A 20581-nucleotide genomic window follows, 5' to 3' on the forward strand; every position below is an offset into this window, starting at 1 on the left:
TATTTAAGTAAAAACGAAAAATTAAGGCACGATGAAATAAATATATTAAACTTACCGATCATTATATCCAACAAGCGACTTCGGAAATCCGCACCGCTTATTAAGTTTAAAAGTTTTTTTCACAAAGATTTACTGAGAAACTAGTAAGAAACGCTGAACGAATTTCCCTCAAAAATAAGTTTCTCTCGAAAGAACCGAGTTCTAGCGTTATCTTTCAATAAAATCAGGGTCTAAACCCTTTTTCAATAAAACTGAAATTTAATAAACGTGTAAGGGTAGTTCACACGCAGGGTGTCCCGTACCGACTGAACCGCTTCCGGGGTAGTTTTTCCAGATTTCACATTTCGCATGGAGGGTTGAAGCTGTGCAGAAATTCGAAGGATCCGCCTAGATAGCCATTTAGGAACCACGCCATCTATAGAACTTTGATTGTAACTGCTTTCAGCTTTAGTAGCGTCATCTGTTAGCATTTTCGGTACTAAAATGAAAAGTAAAATTCGTACGATAGCAAATGTTACTTCTAAACTTGACTGTTTAAAACTGTCGCCGTAAGGGGTCGTTAGTGATTTTATTTACGTACTGGAAAATTTAAAAACGCGCATTATAAAATTCATTTTAGGTTACTCATATGTAACCTATTTGATTTTCTGTTTTATTTTCTCAGCACCGAAAGTGCTAGATTGAGTCATAAAATGAAGTTTATATTCATATTTAAAATATTGAAGTTTAAATGTATATATGATATAATATTAGGTTATAATAGGTTAAATAAAGGATAAGTTAAATAATATTAGGTTATACCAAATATTCATGCAAATGTAAGTAAATGATTAGGACTCTGAACTTAGGTATATCTTCGTGTTTTGATAAATGTAATTATCTAAAACAATTTACAAATGACAAATCAAAGAGCATAAATAAGAATTTCAACTGAATTTCCAACAAAACTGTATCATATAGTACATTATTATCACATTCTTTTAGTAAGTAAGAAAGAAAAGGACATAGGATATGGGATACATTTCATCCTGGAAAAATAATTGGTTCCGAAGGAAAATCTCGCGGGCGAAGCCGCGGTCAAGAACTAGTATTCATTTTATTTCGTTTTAATGGTACATCTGATCATATAAGTTTAGAATAATAATCTCTTTGTCATCTGCCCTGTTTCCAGGTGCAATCCAAGCAGAGACGTCGCGAAGCAGGTTAGAGCCATGACGGTTTGCGTAAAAAATAACCCTAAAATGCATTAAAATTCGGTTATGATCGAACCGGTCGCCTGCCTGACGACAACCCTACTTGAAAATGCTATTATTTCCTATCTGCTACATAGACTATGTGTCTTTTAGTAGTCAGCCACAAGTAAGACATGCATATTATGACACGCAGTTTCGCTAAGGAATTTGATCAAAGATGGCTTTACGCCTGAGTGTAAATAAGCCTCTGCTCATGATAGCTATCAAACTTTCACATACAATGTGGCTTTATATAAATTTGTAAAATTTTTATAGTTACACAAATAAAAGAGTTCATGACTCACATTTCAATCCTACATATCGAAATAGGTACTATCTGATCTTCAATATCTATAGCCAGCCATAGTATACCTTCTCAACCCTCAGTGAACCAAACATGTGATCCCGGTAAATCTCACCTAATGTCCATTTAGATGTTTTAATTGTATTGGGACACCCTCCAAATCTATTACCGACGCCACCATATACAGATACCACATTCTCACTACTGGTTTAGTGAGAAAGTGGTATCAGCATCATTCAGAAAGATTAATTACTGGAACTACATTAATTAATTATTTTTTATCTTTAGATAGGATATATTTTTTCAGTGCTTAATTTGTTTTGAAAATAAAATAAATTACGTAATCTTGTGGAAAAAATAAATAAATGAAATTTATTTGAAGAGAAACAAAAGGATACTTGTAAATCATGACATACAACCAACAATAAATATTCATATATATTTAAAAAATGTTTCGCAAATTTAGATTCGTTAATTACCACAATTACCTATATTAGTTTTAGATTCGTAGACCCTCTACGAAAACGCTACGAACTCTTTACTTTTCAACTTAAAAATTCATGAATAATAAAATGCTTTGATAGAGAAAAAGATATGCCAGTCCTGGTATAATAATGAAACTAAAACAATTTTATATTTGTAGATAATAAATAATTATCTACAATGGAATAACACAATTTCGATTGATTTGACTTCGCTCAATTATGAATGAAATATTATTCACAGTAACTTATAACTAACTTCAAACTTAGCATTTTTTTTATATCTGAAAGATTAGATATTCTGAAAATGTATTAAGTAATATTTTGGGAATAATGTTTTAAAACTATGACGCAGTTGCTCGAATGGAAAATCTATTTTAGTTTTCCATTAGGATAAAAAAAATGGAGTAGGTATACTGAGTAAAGAAATATTTCTGCTACAAATAGATATTTCTTCTTCTTTAGAGTCATTTTCCTCATGGCTGAGGGTTGTAGTTATTACGTGCAATGAAACACACAAGACATATTTTAGTACATTGTTATTAGGTAGTTTATTGTATATTCAGCTTGGTTTATGAATAAATGTAATGATTTAAAAAATAAATGTGTAGATAAATATATTTACACATATATTAGTAAAAGGTTAAGTGTAAGTAAATATTGCAGTCTGATTTTTACAAATATTACATGCATTCCCCTATTATAGGTGTATATGTAACATAGATCCATACAAATTTAGGTAGGTATTATGCAAATGAAGAAATTAATAATAACCTAGACCATCTAAATGCAATTACAATTTATAAATAATAGTATAGGTACTCTTAAAATAGCAGTAAAACGTAGTTTAAGTTCGTAAAAGGTTTTGGTGAAAACTCAATATATAGATTATATAAATAGGTAAATATAATATGACAATATTGACAATTCCCTTCAGCGCATTAAAATCCTTTTGAAATAAATTAGATGCAGATCCAGAAAAATCACAGAAGTTTCAAACAAACGAAACCTACCTAATTAAGAACTACATACAGCGATTCTTTTGATAAGAACGCAATCATATGATGTCATAAAGCTTATAAAGTTAAAACCTTATTAACGGCTTAAACTTCCAAACAAATTATACGCTTTAATGAGCTATGAAAGGAATTTGGAACTAAAAGTAAGCGAAAGATCGACAGGAGAACGCGTAGTATTCGTGTTGGCGGTCGTCACCGGCGCGGCGAGTGCGGTCGAAATGGCGAGCAGAGGCGTCCGCTCGGTCACACGACGCCACTTGTATCAGCGAGCTCCCTCCGCCTCCCTCCGGCCGCCTCCGCGGCCAGCGCGGCGCCCGTCGAGCGGAATTCGCACGAGCGACGCGCCTCGCGACTACCGCGGTTCAGTGTACGTGCGACCGCTCGCGGCCGAGGACGAATCGCCGTGCCTAGCACCACACTCAGCTTATTACGCAGTAGCAACAGTCGCAACCGCGTGGACTTTTGAGAGCGAACTTCCAGTGTCCTACCTTCAGTGCGTTCTAACTATCCGATTGACTTGCGGACACTTCGAGAAAATATCAAGTGATAATTTTTTAGATAGTGTGGAAAAGTTCTAAAGTCGTGGCTGAACTCATAAACGGACGCCCGATTTGCGCAGTGGTATATAAACAGGACTATCGAGGACGGTAACTATATTACGAGACAAAATTTGGTGTTTCGGGCCGATACTAGCCACGTTACAAGGTTATCGCGCCTCTAGTCCGCCAGTGATGAATTGGAAAATCGGCGCGTAGTCGCGCTCACGTGGTCTTGCCCCGCCCCCGCCTCGCCCGCGCTTATATTTAGCGAAAATCGCCTCTCGGGAGCGGTCCGACGGCTGAAGCTCTCTGCGCACATTGCTGTTATGAACAGTGAGACGCCACATGTTATTGGCTTCGAATAACATAGCCGATAAGGAGAAGACAGATAACCTCTCCGGATCACGGCTCAGGTCCGACTATATTCTGGAAATAGAAAGAAATCAGTTAAAAATCCGAAAAGAGAACACGCTGAGATGCTAATGGCCGGTGTCGGCACGCGCCGGTGAGCGCTCGCACCGACACACCTTCCAAAAATTTCCACTGATCGAAATCGAGACGGCGAGATGTCATTACAAGGAGGCGGTAATTACCAAAGCCCGTGGTCTTCACAGACGGGTCTTGCGGAGTTAGAGGGCCAAATGGGCGAATTAGAACCTCTAGGGGAACTCGTAGAAGCTGGATTTGAACCACAAACTAGGGCACGCTCAAACACGTGGCCACTGCCGAGGCCAGATAATTATGTCGACCCCGCTGATGACACAGGCTCTAAGAAGAATTCTACTCAGAATTTGGCGGGTAAATATTGCTTGTTTGCAACGAATTATCGTTGCGTGCTATATTGAGGTCGCCCATATGCATAAAATCTAGATGACAAAAAAAACAGCAGTGGGTGTCGTGAATATTGTCAAAATTAAAAAAACAAATAAATTCCTATGAACGTCATTTTGCTTGTTTACATTCCCACTAGTTTGCGGAGAGCAGATAATGAATGATACACAAAAACAATGTTATCGACATTATCTGGTTCTAAAAAATAAACACAGAACATTGATCGGTTATAATTACTTAAATTTAAAAAAAGGAGATCCAACAGAAACCCTATTACACTAATGCCATTTCATTTGAAGATTATTCAAATTATGTTAAAAATATGTGACGAGATTTGCACTTTGGATTTATTTAAGCAAAAGACATCGGAAAACGTTAAAAATACATACCTAGTATGTCATAGACGTAAGCAGAAATCCATGGAATGATAAAAGTATTTGCTTCTATTTAGTTCATTTTATTTGTAAAAACCTCGAAATTAATAATTGTTCAGTTATTTTAAAATTAATTAGAGGCCCGTCCCGGATTCGCTCGGGTAAAACCAAATAAATTATCTTAATTTCTAATCCTATTAAATAAAATCCGTCCGGTAGTTCGTGTTTATACAGACAGACAGACGCGACAAGGGGACTTCCTTATAGAATAGGTATACTGGACTAGTGTAGTAAGGACTAGTGAGTGTTAGGTTAGTAGCCAAAATTAAGGACGGAATACACAGACTTTGCGATTAATTAATTATAAACAATGTATGAAAGAAACTTATTAAATCAAAAGTTTATTAAATCAGAGCAAAAACATTAATTTACTAAAATTTAACGGAAATTTTATAAAAGAAAAACATTAGACTAATAAAAATAAATTGCTAAGACATCGACCATAAAAAAATATCTACACATAACACATTTTATATTTCCAAATTATCTACAACGTAAACATCAACAATTCTATAGTCGTAACTTGCATTGATAGCAAACAATTTGCGTATGTAAGGAACTATTCAAGATAATTAGATGGAGTATTAAAAATAGTAGGAGATATTTATAAGCAATGCAGCTCTAAAATACACATAAAGTGTATTGTATTTACTTAGGTGGGTATTAAAATATATAAAGTATTAGATATATTACTTACCACATTTATAGTCCAATTTATAGTCCAAAAAGTATAGACCAACAGCATTCAATATTAAGAATCAATCCCAAATTGTTATGACTACAATAATTACTACTTATTTAAATTAGGAAATAATAGGAAATAGGCGGTTTCGATGATCTTTGCAATCATTCATAAATACTCGTTATAATATACATTATACAAAATAACGCGTGTTATTTGACATTCGTTTAATATTTTAACCAAGATCCGGGTTTTAATTGGGCTAAACAATTCCATGAGAGAAAATTTTTTTTACAAATTATATTAAACCACCAACAACGTTTCAGGGCATTTTGAGCCCAAGTTTCTATATAAAGTTTGGGAAAGGACCATCTCTATCACCTTTTACGTCACCTCTAAATAATTTAAATACTAAAGCTGATCCAAAAGAAGTCAACGGATTCTAATAGATACGATTTTAACTTTCTCCTAAGGTTTTCGGAAATAGTTATATAATACACAACGTAGTATTTGTTTGTGTCATTGTTTTTTTTTGTGTATATACAAGGAGTAATGGTAAAAATAAATTGACTCATCTATCACAGATTTTAGATGGGTTCTGACGGTCTAGTCTGGTCTGACTAGGCAGTCGCAAGGCTCGGGCTGAGGCACGCTCGACCTTATGGTGTGCTATATATGCTCGAGGTTATTATGCCTATGGTTGTCTCGGGTGTGGCAAATGCCTCGTGAGCTTGCGAGGGTGCTGGCTCAGTCAGGACACCATGTTTATGAGATTAGAATGGACCACAACTTCTTTGGAAAGAAATTTGTTATTTTGACAGATGCGACGTGACGGCAAGTACCGCCGCTACATCAATGAGTGTGACCACGTATTCTTAATCATCGTGCATTGGACATTATAAATAATCATTTAAAAAAATGTATTTCTCGTTTATGATTTTGCATTAAAATATTGAAAAAACACAAAACTTTCGCCTATTTTAGGTGCCCCTCCCCTACCAAGCTCGGCAGTGACCGCAAAGAAAAACTCCTCCCGACGCAATGCCTGGGGAAACCTCTCATATGCAGATCTCATCACCCAAGCCATCACCTCAGCTCAGGACAACCGGCTCACCTTGTCGCAGATCTACGAGTGGATGGTCCAGAATGTGCCATACTTTAAAGATAAGGGAGATAGCAATTCTTCAGCTGGATGGAAGGTAAGAATTTTATATAGTTAATTTATTTTAAAAATATTTAATAAAATTAAAAAAATCTAAAATTTAGATAGATCAAAAATCGATCGATCAATTAAGTACTAAACATTATTTTCTACTTTAATTACTACCTACATGTGTTCAAAAATTTAACCTTCAGTGATTTTGTTCAAGGAGTAACAAATACACGCTTATCTTAGGTTTTTCTATCAAACCATGATAAAGTTATATGCTAATGTGTAGAAATATCTATTATTACAAATAGACGAGCTACCTATTTAAATCAATTTTCCCGATTGGGGGAAATCCGCTTGTTTTGCTTCAATTCAAAGCAGCGCAATAAAATGTACTCCGTAAAAATTATTAACAAAATATTAGATAATGTTACTTGTGAGTCTTCCGTAGTTTTTAAAACTTATAGAAATAACTTATCCATTACATTTTAATACTTAGAAAATAACGTTATACATATATTTAAAACATATGATGCAAAGTTATACTTTTTCTATCTTTTGTAGTTGCTTCTGCTACGCACGGTTTGCTTGTCAAACTTTCTTTAATGCTTAGTATTTCTTTATCCTTATCAAGAAATAGGAGATCAATACAATAATAATAGTGAACTCTATGAATTGATCTTGGAAAATCATAAAAATGGTACCTCATCAACAAAGTTCAAATTACTATGACTTCCCGAATGGAACGCAGCAAACTAGTGCGCGGTGCTGAGTTATGAATAAAATTATGATTTTTTGATCGTGCCTGATAAATTATATCCTTACCATAGCGTACCTTTAAATATGCTCCTAGTCACAGAGCACGCTCGCGGGCTTCTAAATATGCAAATATTATACATATATATATATATATATATATATATATACGTAATTTCTGCTCGTTTAAGCAATTGTTTTATGTTCTTGCTTAGATCTCGCTGTGAAGGCAAAGTATAATACGTTACCATTATTGATAAGACTAATCCTTTCGTACTATTGGAGTAATGGTACATATTATTCACTAGTATAGTTATTTTGTAAAATAGGAAGTACCTACATCAATATTTTCCTCTAATCGTAGTCTGGCTTGTGTTGATGACGCTTACAATTATTTCAAGCGTTTCCTGGAATGTTTCATGATTATTTGTGCAATATGATATACCTAAAGTGCCTACTGTTAGCCAAGAGTACATTTTGTCTGAGCTGTAAACTTCTATTAAAACTTTTCTTAACATGTAATAAAATATAATTATTGATAATTAATGCCCAACTACTCAATTTTATCAACATTAAATACGTTAGTTAATACATTAGTAAACTTTGATCGTAAAGTAAATATTTTTCTTTAATATTATGAACTATGAGTAGTATATAATTAGTTCCAAGAATTTTCCTTGGTCATCATTAAACAGACTTAAAGAATTCATTTTAAAGATATTTTTGACGCCCACCACCATTATCTTCCTTGGAACGCTACGTATCATTTCGGTCGTTCGATGTACTGCGCAGTGGCATATGCTATCTCAATCCGAGCTCTGACACGAGACACCACGACCGATATAAAATGATAAATAAAAACACTATTACATACACGATCGTCGAAGCTTCGTGCGATAAAACTCATATGGACATAATACATTGCTGCTACAGAAGGCTTGGTTCTTTGAAAAATGTAAGAAACAAGTAAATGGAAACTACGTATCAACTATTTGATATGGATATCATTTTCATGGTCATTGGATGACGTTGATTTGTGTTCGTTGTGGGTTGTGGCAAAAAAAATATATATCCACACCGAAGTTACAGGAGAATTAAATTGGTACTGAATGGTTTTAAGAAATGATGATGCTGTGCTTTGTATTGCTCAACAGATTTAATTGGTCAGATTGGTGCTATTTTAGTTATCGCGGGTATATATTAAATAGTAGCTTAAAGAAAATTTGTGCATTAACACGATCGCGGTGACCTTCAAATTATGGCATTGATTAATGTTTACGCATACAATACCCATTCAATAATGAAGCTAGTTTCATTCGAATTTAATGTCTTAAGTCTAAAGAAATAGAGCCTAGGGTCGATCAGCTTCTTTAGTCAAATTGTGAGCTCAGTTAATTAGCAAACTGTTGAAACAGTGCGTCGCATTCATACATGCCCCGAGTTCATTACAAATGAGTGAGATGGATTTTCAAGTTCATACTTACGTGTATGAATCCTAAATTTAAACTAAAATTCCTATAAAATACCTAGTTCCATAATTAGACTTTCTTATACTTACATATGAGATTCCATACCGTAGTAGGTATTACTTGTCCTGGCTGTCTTTTTTTCCACCAACCAGCCTTTGTTCTGGTTGCATGCAGCAGACACGCACCCGATCTAATTCAACTATTCACCCCATGTCAAAAAGACAATTCGATGCATGAACCATCTGCCCCATTAAAATATCACATTTTTTTGGCTTTGTCACCTTTTTTCAGAAGTACTATGTTGCTGTAAAGTATAGGTGTAATCCAAGTATTAGAATATATTAACTCAATATCTATACTACTCGTAAAAATAAAACTATTGCATACAGTCCAATGGAAAACTCACCATAAAATGTAACTTTTAATGGAGCTCATAATGATATTTTTATGAACAGAACTTTTAGTTTATTACGTCTTATAGTTTATTAGTACCTACGGTTAATGCGGCCCGTCCCGACTTCGCTCGGGTAAAAACCATAATAAATTATACCTTCGTCAGGGAATGTACTATTAAAAACCCGCATCAAAATATGTTGCGAAGTTTCTAAGCATATATAGGAACTGACAGACAACGGAAAGCGACCTTATTTTATACTATGTAGTGATGAAGATGAAAAGCCTAGCTAATTTGTTGAACAAAAATCCGCGTGTAGCCTGTTTGGAGTAGTTTCTGAATAGCAAATGAAATTCTACCGTTACTCCGCACCGTTATACGCCTCCACCATCTCGCGATCCTTACCTTACATTGACGATGTGATCGTGTAGGGCGATCTTCTAAATAGCAGTCATTAGATAGAAAATGTGTTGATAAACTTTTATACCAATGAGAGGTTAACAATGAATTATAAACGCGCTCTCCAGAGTTTTAAATTGAAAAAATACGAGTAATAAGATATGCAGTCCTGTATTTACCTCTAACACCACATAAAAAAACAGCATGTGACTGAAAAAACATTAGTTTTAATTACTTGAAAAATGTATTAAAATAATGGAAGGGAGAATATAGTACAATGTATATGAAGATAACAAACAAATGTTCTATAACAATAATCTAAATTTTAGAACCAAAGTAGAAACTAATTGAAAACGTATTAATAACTGCATTATAGATACCGCAGTTAATTAATAATTGGAAATTTCCAGCCTTTCTTAATAAGTAATTGAGGTTACATTGATTTACACGGTCGCCATCTTACTAGGAGATAACAGCAGTATTTACATTATACAACGGTTTAGTGATAACAAACGAGATGACGCTCATTCATACTAAATTTAAATGTCATATAAAACAAATAATTATTTCAATAAAAAAATATTGATTAAAAGTCTTATCTTAAAGACTTATCTTACTATCAACACGCTCCGTCGACATCTTTACAGAAGTGTATCCGCCACAAGCTTCGTCAAAATGTTTACATGAAAGTATTTAATTAATTCAATTAAATTGTATTTGAAAAATATTTTTCTCTCCCTCTAATCTCTATAGAGAGATTCGAGGTGTAGACCTCGAAGTGCTTGGGTTCATACTTCAGCCACAAGAAACGGACACTGCGAAAGCTTGCAAGCTTACTATTTTGTCTCCTCTTCATATTAGTACGTACGCCTTCAGTTTCGTTGTCAGACCATTGGCACGCATTTGCTGCGCCATGTCGATATTTTGCCAGCGCTTTTTGGGTTTGTCCCTTCTGTCAACACCAGGCAGTGTATTAGAAAACAATATTGTGTCTAAGATCAACACAAAACGAAAACATTTGCGTATTGTGTTTATTGGGTGATGACGCATATGTTCTGTTATACAAGTTACGGTTATTATAAGATGCGATTAATATACAAATTTTAATAATCAATTAATAATGTATATACGTCATAAGATGAAGAGGCAACAAAATTGTATTGACAAGCAGTACTAGGAAAATTACGTAAGTACTAATTATTTATAAGTATGGAAATTTCAGTATACATAATACATATGTATCATGATACTACTTTGTTAAATACTTATGCGATAAATGTTTTTTATATATCTGAACATAGTAGGTACCTCAGCACAAGTTCACATGATTCGTAGAATATTAAAATACTGCGTCTCATCTCGTCCTCATAAACAGATCTATAAAACATGTTCGGTGGACAGCTCAATGGTATGCGAAACCACTATTATAGTAAAAAGCCACCATACGTGACTTCTCTTCACTTCTCTTAAGGATGAGTACTGAAACAAAGACGTTGGCATTTTACTAAATATATTAGAGAAATTCACTAACGTACCTAATGAAAAATATGTGAAATTTGGAATGTTTACATATTATCTTTTGATATTCATGTATAGTTTATATATTATATTATTATTAGCATTAGCGTTACTCGCATGGGTTTGACTAAACTATTCATTGACACGATTTAATAACACATTTTATATTTTTTTTTCTCTGGAAGAACTGATGATTATTGTGAATAGTTATGTAAAATAAAACGAAACATTTGATAGATTTCTACGAGATTCAACTAGAGTCGAATAAAGTACTTTTACATTATCTTATCAGTCACATGGCAACGCACAGGGTGACGTGCACCAGTGATTTCGTTATCAAATGTTTCTGAAAGTGTAACTATTCTTGCCGCTATCTATATTGCTTTGCGTACACATATTAATTGTATTCGCAGCTGGTCTTAAAGAGCAATGTATAGCGTAAAAGCGATGTTATGGTTCGAAGCACATTACTTAGTAGGAGGAGTAGTTCTGGATAGCAACTGGCCTTGATATCGTTTATTTAATGTTATCGAACTAAATTGACTCTCGGGAAAGTTTTTGCCTCTTTATTTAATTTAAGATAGCTCTAACAAATTAGGCTGATCGTGTTTAATTTTCATTACTAGGTAGATATACTTATTTGCCCGGATAGTTAATTAGTAATGTTAGTGAGCAACATTACATGATATATACTTTGTTAAATGTCCAAGTATTTTGAATAAAATTACTTAATTTAAGCAAATTGAGTTTTATTATTTTATTAGTTACTGATATTTGTATTTTATGGTGTAAATGACTGACATGTTCAATCCCAAAATGACAAAGAAGTCTAATGTAAAACATATGATTAATACTAATCTAAATATTATATTATGTAAGAATAACTATAGTATTTCCATGGTACTTTCTTAGCTAAAGTTGATACAGTATCACCTTTTTAATTTGCCAGGTTCGCACGACCCCGATAAGAAATCATAAATCAGAACTTATAAATAACATTTTACCTGAAAAGTCTTAACGAGTTTAGTTAACCTTGGCAATAAATTTTCCGATACAATTTTTCTTGGATATACAAAGAGGTTGAGGTTGGCGAGGGGAGGGCTGCGGCGGCTGCAATAGGTTGCAGTGCCACCTTGCTTTGATTGATTTATACGTCTTGTTTGTCACAGGCCCGATTTATTTGAATTCCTGCCAACCCCAGGGCGACGGATTAATATTGCCCAGACCTCGGATATATCCCCGACTTTCGGCAATAATTCAATATTTCATCCGTTCAAGCCGGGACCTTCGCTGTGAATTAACATACAAACGCCAATCGTTTCATGAATAAAAAATGTATTGGATTTAGTGAAATGACTCGCGCGATCGACCAAGGCAGTGTTGTGCCCCAAACTGCTTATAGCGGATATATAAAATTCGGTTATTACGGAATTTACTGATTTCTTTCGATGCCGCGTTTAGTCGCGAATCGCCTTCGAAGAGTTATAAGATATGAGAAGAATTTACGTAACACCAAAAAAAAAACGAATTTTACAAAATTAGATAATTTTATATCATCACAATATGTATGGATCTTTTTTGTAGATATGTCGTCATATATAGTACAACATCGTACAGATATCACGGTAAAAAATTCCACTTCGCCATGGCTCCAACGTATTCAAAACCGGTTTGAATTTAAATCGCATAAAATATTCCATTTTATAGCGCCACCGCCATCGATCTGAATTGCACTTGTTTCAATACAACTTCATTAATGTACCCTAGGATATATTATAGCATCATATATACTTACTGATTTCTCATATCGCATACCATTTTTTTTGCCAGCTTCAAAAAAGGAGGAGCTCTTCGCGATATTTTACAATTATTTTGGAATATGACATTAATCAAATTGTTGACGAAGTTGCTTGTAACTGTTTGTTTCCTTAATAAACTTATACTTAATTAAATCAATACATATTTTTTCACTTTACGTTTAACTAGATAAACCCCGTGGATTTGCTCGAAATTAATGCGGCTGTCATACCAGTCTCATGACTGACGTTATCTAAATATATTGAAATAATAAGAAATTGTATTAAATAGTAATCATTGAGTTTATCTTTTTGGGTTAAAAAAGTATGAAAACAATTATTTAAATCTTATCTATTATGATAAAATGAAACATCACCGTTAGCCCTCATACGAACGAAATTATGGGTACATTTACATTACATTAACCAACCAATCTAATTTTAACCTTATCAAATGTATAATAAAGTAATTTATGCTAATTTATCCATGTCACTGTAGGGCCACGACCTTAATTAGAAGAGTCTTTTTAATCGCGTTAATCATCAAATTAAGAATATGAAGATTGTCGATTTCCTACCGCGACACATCTTGCTGCCCACTGGATGACCTTTTGAGTGCTTCAAGTACAATCAGGCAGAAAATTATCAAATGTCAGATACAATCTAAGGCTGCAACTATGAAATATTAATAATTAGCCATGTTATTTATAAAAAAGATAAAGCAAAAATTGACATTGATAGAACTAGACACAACATACGTTAGATTAAAGTATTTTTACCTTTTTTATGAATAACAGGGCTAATTAATAAATATTTCATAGTTGGAAACGACTTTCAGTATTGGTGTTAATTTCACAACCAAACAAAATTTTTAATTATTGTTAATTAGTCCAGCAGTCGTCGCGTAATAAAGTAATATACATCAAAAAAACAATAGATCGCGACGAAATTGAGGACCTCCTCCTTTTTTAGAAATCGGATAAAATTGTGTTCGAATGAATTATTTCACTTTTCTACGCGACGTTAGAAGCAGCTACACAATGTGATCGAAGCGGCATTATCATAACCGGTCGTGAGCTGATGATTATGATAATTAGCAATTACGTCTTTAGCCTATGAAGAACTTATTATAAAGTGCCTGATTTATAGACCCGGTCTAAGGACTGCAATACAATTTAGTTTATTTAAGCGGAAAAGTTTCTATAAATATATTTGTTATAAATAACACAAAATTGTTATGTATAATCAAGCAGCATTAGTCATTCGCGTTAGACATGATTTTGATTAAACATTAATGGTCCCGTGTTGGAAAAATCCTTCCACGAGTTTCTTAAAAACGGTCTTAAAGTTTAGATTATTTTTGTAGTCATCCACAACTCGAAAAATATTCTTTAGTTTCCTAGCAGATTTTTTATCAGCAGATAGTTTAAAATTAAAAATAATTATTTATATTTTCACGTGACGTTCACACGTTCCACGTTAGGTTTAGGCCGTGTGTTCAAAGTCCTTTAAGATTTAAGTACATATCATTGGAATATTTATATATTCTTGTTTTTTGACATGAAAATTCTGAGGTCTACACAATAATATTTTATACAATAGAAAACGTGTTATAATGTTATCCTTAATAGTCAATCATGAATAAGCAATAAAATCACAATTATCATTATATAAATAAATCTTTTTAAGTACATAGTTCATAGCAAACTTATACAAATATAAAGTATAATCTTAAAATTTAAATAATAAATACAAGTAATTCCAGTTTTAAATGCATCAATGCTACCCGTGTGCAGGCTGCGGGATGCAACCGGACACACTAGAAACTGCTTGTGAGATTATAAGACCTGTTTCAAAATCGCACATTAAAAAAAACATAGGTCTAAATACGACAGAAACTAAAGCTTTCAATGATGTTTTCTCAAAGGAAATGTAATTTTAAATTTGAACCGACATAAATTATGCTATTTATAATTTACCAAATTTATTTGTAAATTTCAATCATCAGGTGATCTCAACGAAACTTTTCAATGAAGTCAGCGTCAAAGATTTACGAACCAATTTCTATTTCGAGCTCGAGACGTAAAGTTTCGGGGTCGCATCAATCCGGTAGCAATCTCGTATTCTCCAGTGAAAGTTGATCGATCCAACACGATAATTTAAACATGCCGGAGAGAAATGGACATTCCATAATTATAGTTATAAAAAAACAATTATTTAGATGTTGTAACGGATCTATTATGTTTTGTTGGTGGCCTTGGAATTTAGGAAAAGTGACCAAAATGGGTACGCGCAAAATGAATGCAAGTTCCCATTGCAACCGGTTTATGAGGAAACGGAGGGAAACGTCATAAGAAAGAGGCATAATTCAAGCCCTTACCGAAGAGATTATGATTAATATTCTTTTTACTCGTCCATAAAACCGTAATCTTGAATTAGACAATTATATTTGCGACTTTAAGGAGTATGTAGGAGTTATTTGACAAAAGTGATTTATTTCACTGATATAACCAAATATTTGGTAATGGCTTTACAACCTACATGCATGTAAGAGAAAATTCTTTCACACAAATCTTGGATGAGTGACTGGGGATAACGTCATACTTTATAATAAAGAATTATATTTGCAAAATTGGCAATAAGTCACACTAGTTAGCTCACCACGGTTTTTTAATAGATTTTGTATCGATAGAGGATTCTCTAGAGGACATCTTAAGGCCAAAGACAACGAGCATGAATAAAAGGAATACAGTTGACTAATAAATTTCTGCATTTTAAAATAGTTCATATCTATTTATATCAAATTAACTTAATATTTTACTACGTATTTACAAAAATCCGTAAATGTCCATTTGACCACTAATTCTCTTGATATCTCAGCACTGAAATTCTTGGCAAAAGGTCTTCTCACACTGTCAAATTAGCACTTCACGGTCACTCAACTCCACTAATAGATATTGCAGTTCATTCGATATTAGCTTCTAAATCAATGGTGTTAAAGACGTCTCAGACTGATACATACCGTAGGTATATGTCCATGAATTGAGGTGCAAAAGAATGTAGAAATTTGATGGCGGACGAAAAGCCAACGGTCCGCTATGGTTTTTTCCATGGTATTTGTATCCGGCAAGACAATGTGACATGAAAAACGTTATACCTAGTCTGAATGAGTGATAGCAGCAACTGGTAATACCTCCATACTAATGGAGTATGAGGTCTATAAGAATATTATTGTGAATACAACTTCGTTGACGTGTTAAAATTTACATTTTATGGTGTATTTACGTGTCTTTATACGTAATGTATTCATTTGAAATGTATTTATATTCCGTGGATATTAATGGATAATGTAAAATCGATTCGATATTTAATTTGTAAATAAATGTTTGTTACATAAATGCAGAAGATTATATTATTGTATGAGCTTATACATCTATAATACTCATATACTGTACCTAGTTAATCTGCATTATCTTTGCACAACATTTTGGCATTATCATGATGACTTCATGATCAATTTAGTACCTACATATATTATTTATATTACGAACTACTTGTTGTAGTTCGTTGTACAAAGTATACATAATATTGTCTCCATGAACTTTTATGAAAATTGTTAAAAAATATTTTTTTTAGTTGTACTTACTTGTTTACTAAATAAGGAGAGATGCAGCAAACGCACTTCACTAGCCACAAAGAAGAAAAAGAAACCCACTTCACACACTTCTAGGATTATTGATTTCAATATGTTGTGATATCTAATAAGTAGATAATGTTATCTGAACTCCATAAAAGATGCTATATAAAGCCTGAACGAACTAACCCAAATGAATCTAAAATGCAAAACAGTCTTTATCTACGGCATAGTATTTTTATAACGCAATTTATTACATTTTTTGTTGCGTAGTTTGTTTTATAATCTGTTGCGGTTTTATGCGTCGTATGGTCGTCATATAGTATCCTAGAATGGGCTACTCCGTAACCTCCGGTGGTAGTCGTGTGAGACAAGTAATGAAAAAGTCCTGACAGATGAGAGGCAACAACAACATTCTCAAAGAGGGTTGACGTCTGACCGGCCGCAGGAAGTAAAACGACAAGGTTTTTACCTTAAATTTTTCCTTGAGTAGTAATGGAAGTCATGAATGTAAACGGGAATATCCACAAATAAATATCCTATAATTTGTTGTAGAATCTAGTAATGTGATTCATATATCAAATATCTTCACATTCTTCACCTAGCAACATTTTTAACTGCATCAGCTGATTTGTGAAAGCGTTCAGTGAGGCAATCGCTAATTACTGATCTCACTACACTAATTCACTTGAATGTATTCAATAAAAAGTTGTTCTAATGTTGTATAACTTTAAATATATGTGTGAATTTAAGAGGAATTGATTTAGCAGAACTGGATCAACAAGAATTAAAAGTCATGGTCTTAGAAAAGATACGTATTTCTAACTTAAGATATTTTACTTCACGTTATGTAAATTAATTAATTAAATGTAATAGTAATTTATTAGTAGATAGATGCCTAAAATACAAAGGTTGTTTTGGGGAAATTATTTTGCGTACCTAAGTGTCACATTTTGCGACTTTCACTACACTCCTTTTCTACTGAATGTGCATCCACGTAATCCGTACCAGATGTTCTTAGAAACATTGACAGCATGGCAGTGTTTACGTCCAATGTTTACAAACAACAAATTGTTTACGCTGACACGGCGCAGTCACGTCACGCGACGTCACGCCGTCGTCAGCGTCACGCCATGCCTCCGCCACGCCGCGCCCTGCGCCGTCGCCAATCCAGTTCTACTGCGCCTCAACCCATGATTGAATTTTATAATAATAATTGCGTTCTATTGACGATGAAATTTTACAATTAATTTTGCTTCGAGAATTTTCTATGGAATCGTGTTACGTAATAAGTATCGTCATCTTATCTGTCCAATCATTTCGCATAGCATTAAAGCTGAGTTTTTATTGAAGATAAGAGGATTAATCAACTGACAATATTATAATCATAATCATTTACATGTTGTAGAAAGATGTGTAGACGTTTCATAACGTTTAGCAATTTTGAAGCAAATTAATTTATTGAAATATAAGTACCTAATGAAATATTTTCATATTTTTTATTTCTAGATCTAATTGATGTTGCATTGAAAAAGTAACTTCTTCGTCCAAAAAATCTTCTGAGGCCTTTTAAGGTGTCCCCGTTACAAGCATTGAACTTCGTCCGACTGCCATTTAGCTCAGTTGTTAACTACGTGGCATGTCGTGTGAAGGCCGGGCGTTTTCGATCATACTCTGTGGCACATAGATGGCTGGAAACAGACGTTTCCAAATTCAAATCGTGAGAAAAATAACTAAAAATGATTATATTTTAGGTACTTGCAAATTTGTATCTGGTATTCTGGACTGCGAAAAAAGCCAGTAAGCTCTTGTGAGATACAAAAATCTAATCTTATATTCAGAGTATCAAAATTAAAATTAATGACCGTGCGAAGAGGACGTTGTTGTGATTTGCGATTTCGTATTTCGTGAATATAACGAAAACACCTATAAATTAATATGCCTTACGCGACTTGAGTACTATCTCACACTGCCAATTACACACTCGATAAGAATGATTTATTTTAAGAATAATTTTAAGGCATCGACAGTGAGTAAATATTTAGTAGTACCATTAATAGGTCCAAGTACTTACTGCACAGGAAGTACACAAATCAATTTAATACAACATTTGTCCGTGCCATTAATAACAGTCGAGCTGTCATTCCTATATTGACTCGCACGACAAGGTGACCTGTGATTTTATCTTTACCAAATAAACGACCGATTTATTCAGTTTCGTTTCTCGGTAGAACCAAAAACTTACTAAAACTAGACTTACGGTTCGATCATTTGCCTTGCATTTTCCCTTCTGATGCATTATCATTCATTATTTTGACTACAAATAAATTCAGTCGTTAAAAACATTTTAAATAGATTAGCCTGTCCCTTTTCGCGCTATTTCCTATACCAGTCTCATGCAGTCAGTCCATTGCTTGAACCAACCAACGTTCACTGACCCGTGGTTGGTGGTTTACCAATCGGCCCTTATAGCTTTCTTTGGTATTCATCACTCATCTTGGTTAGAATTGCGAAATTCTGAATTTGAATCTTTTATAAGTATCACAGTTTTATTACTACGAGATGTATGTTTAAATAATTTTAAAAATTAAGTTCCTATATGGTATTGCCTGTTATTAAGCATATGATGTATATTTCTATATAGTCAAGAGCCTTCCAAACCTCATTTAAATTATATTCTGCATGTGGAAATAGAATTCCAAGTCATCCACATGACACGAAATCGACTGTGAGTAAGATGCAACAAAGTGATCTCTATTTTCGTGCTAATTAAAACGACATAATGAATAATTAAGACAATAGGTATAGTTTTAAAGGAGGAAAATCTTTGCATTCCAACAGTTAGCTACAATTTGTTATTATTATATTATGATATGTTAATTTGCCGAGTCGAAAGGCGGCCGGCCTTGAAGGTGCGTCGTGTACTGAGTGGCGACTAGTGGCGACATTGTGTATGCTATTATATATACAAATATATATAGATAGGTAGCTGTATATTTATAATCGCAGGTTGGCGTCGACTTCAACGCAGTGCGAAAACGCACACCGCTTTAAATAGATCTGAAATTTTATGCAACACATACATTCTGTTCAGTGATTATGAATGACAAAAACATTTCTGGTTGAATTAGGAATTTTTTGTGTTGATAGTATTGATATGGCATAAATTCATGCTATAATGGCTTACTGAATAATTAGAAAATTTGTATTAGCTTCATTTTCCTAATCGCCTACGTTTCGTAGCTTCGCGTAGCACTTGCTACAATTACGACAGATGACGTTTCTTTTCACACTTTTAAAGTCATAAGATTTTTTGAATAATTTACTTTTAATGTTATTTATATTTAAGTTATTTTTGCTTAATAGGAATGAGACCCACTTTTGTCAAATCTTTAATAAAAAAAGTTTACTTTGTGGAAAACTTTTGAAATATACATATTTTTAGAATATAAATAAGAATAAAAAGATGCTAGCTACATCTAGTCTTGTTATTATTTATGTATATGATGTGACGTCTTCGCCTTTTCATAATTGAAAAGTAACGAGATGATGGTCATATAAATTGACGCTAATAGATTTTAAATAGTATAAGGAAACATTTACTGGATACATTACGTACATTGTCTGGTAATGTGCGTAATGCATATATTGCCAGAATATGACCAGCCTAGTGCGAAGATTATAAAACAAATGGCTCATAATAACAGGCGGACACCTAATGTTGAACAATTGAGGAGCTTTTTTATTGAGCCAATTATTGGGCCACAATATTTTTACTTCATTATTATAATTTATTGAAATCACAAAGGTAGTATAATTTTTTTTTCTTTTGTGATTGTTATCTCTGTTGGGTCTAATGTTTAACTGGTAGAGAATGCCATATGGCGTTAAGTCCGCCTTTTGCACATATTTTTTTGTTATTTTAGGCAATATATTTTTTAA

General features: G+C 33.5%; 2 protein-coding genes across 4 annotated transcripts in view; one reads left to right on the forward strand and one right to left on the reverse strand.

Moving 5' to 3' along the window:
* Window positions 1–293, reverse strand: part of LOC128671293 (uncharacterized protein) — a 112277-nt gene extending 111984 nt beyond the window's left edge. The window contains exon 1 of the mRNA XM_053747642.1: window positions 56–293. The gene's annotated coding sequence lies outside the window, so the exon portion shown is untranslated. The remainder of the gene's footprint in view (window positions 1–55) is intronic.
* Window positions 294–3302: 3009 nt separating this feature from the next.
* Window positions 3303–20581, forward strand: part of foxo (forkhead box, sub-group O) — a 69965-nt gene continuing 52686 nt past the window's right edge. Inside the window, exons 1-2 of one of the 3 annotated variants that reach the window (XM_053747638.2) lie at window positions 3303–4374; window positions 6508–6722. In XM_053747638.2, the coding sequence (XP_053603613.1) occupies window positions 4143–4374; window positions 6508–6722 (447 nt within the window). In that variant the 5' untranslated portion in view covers window positions 3303–4142. The remainder of the gene's footprint in view (window positions 4375–6507; window positions 6723–20581) is intronic. The other 2 variants (XM_053747637.2, XM_053747639.2) reach the window with 2 other exon arrangements.

The sequence above is a fragment of the Plodia interpunctella genome, chromosome 7, assembly GCF_027563975.2.
Source record: "Plodia interpunctella isolate USDA-ARS_2022_Savannah chromosome 7, ilPloInte3.2, whole genome shotgun sequence".
Classification (NCBI taxonomy): Eukaryota; Metazoa; Arthropoda; class Insecta; order Lepidoptera; family Pyralidae; genus Plodia; species Plodia interpunctella.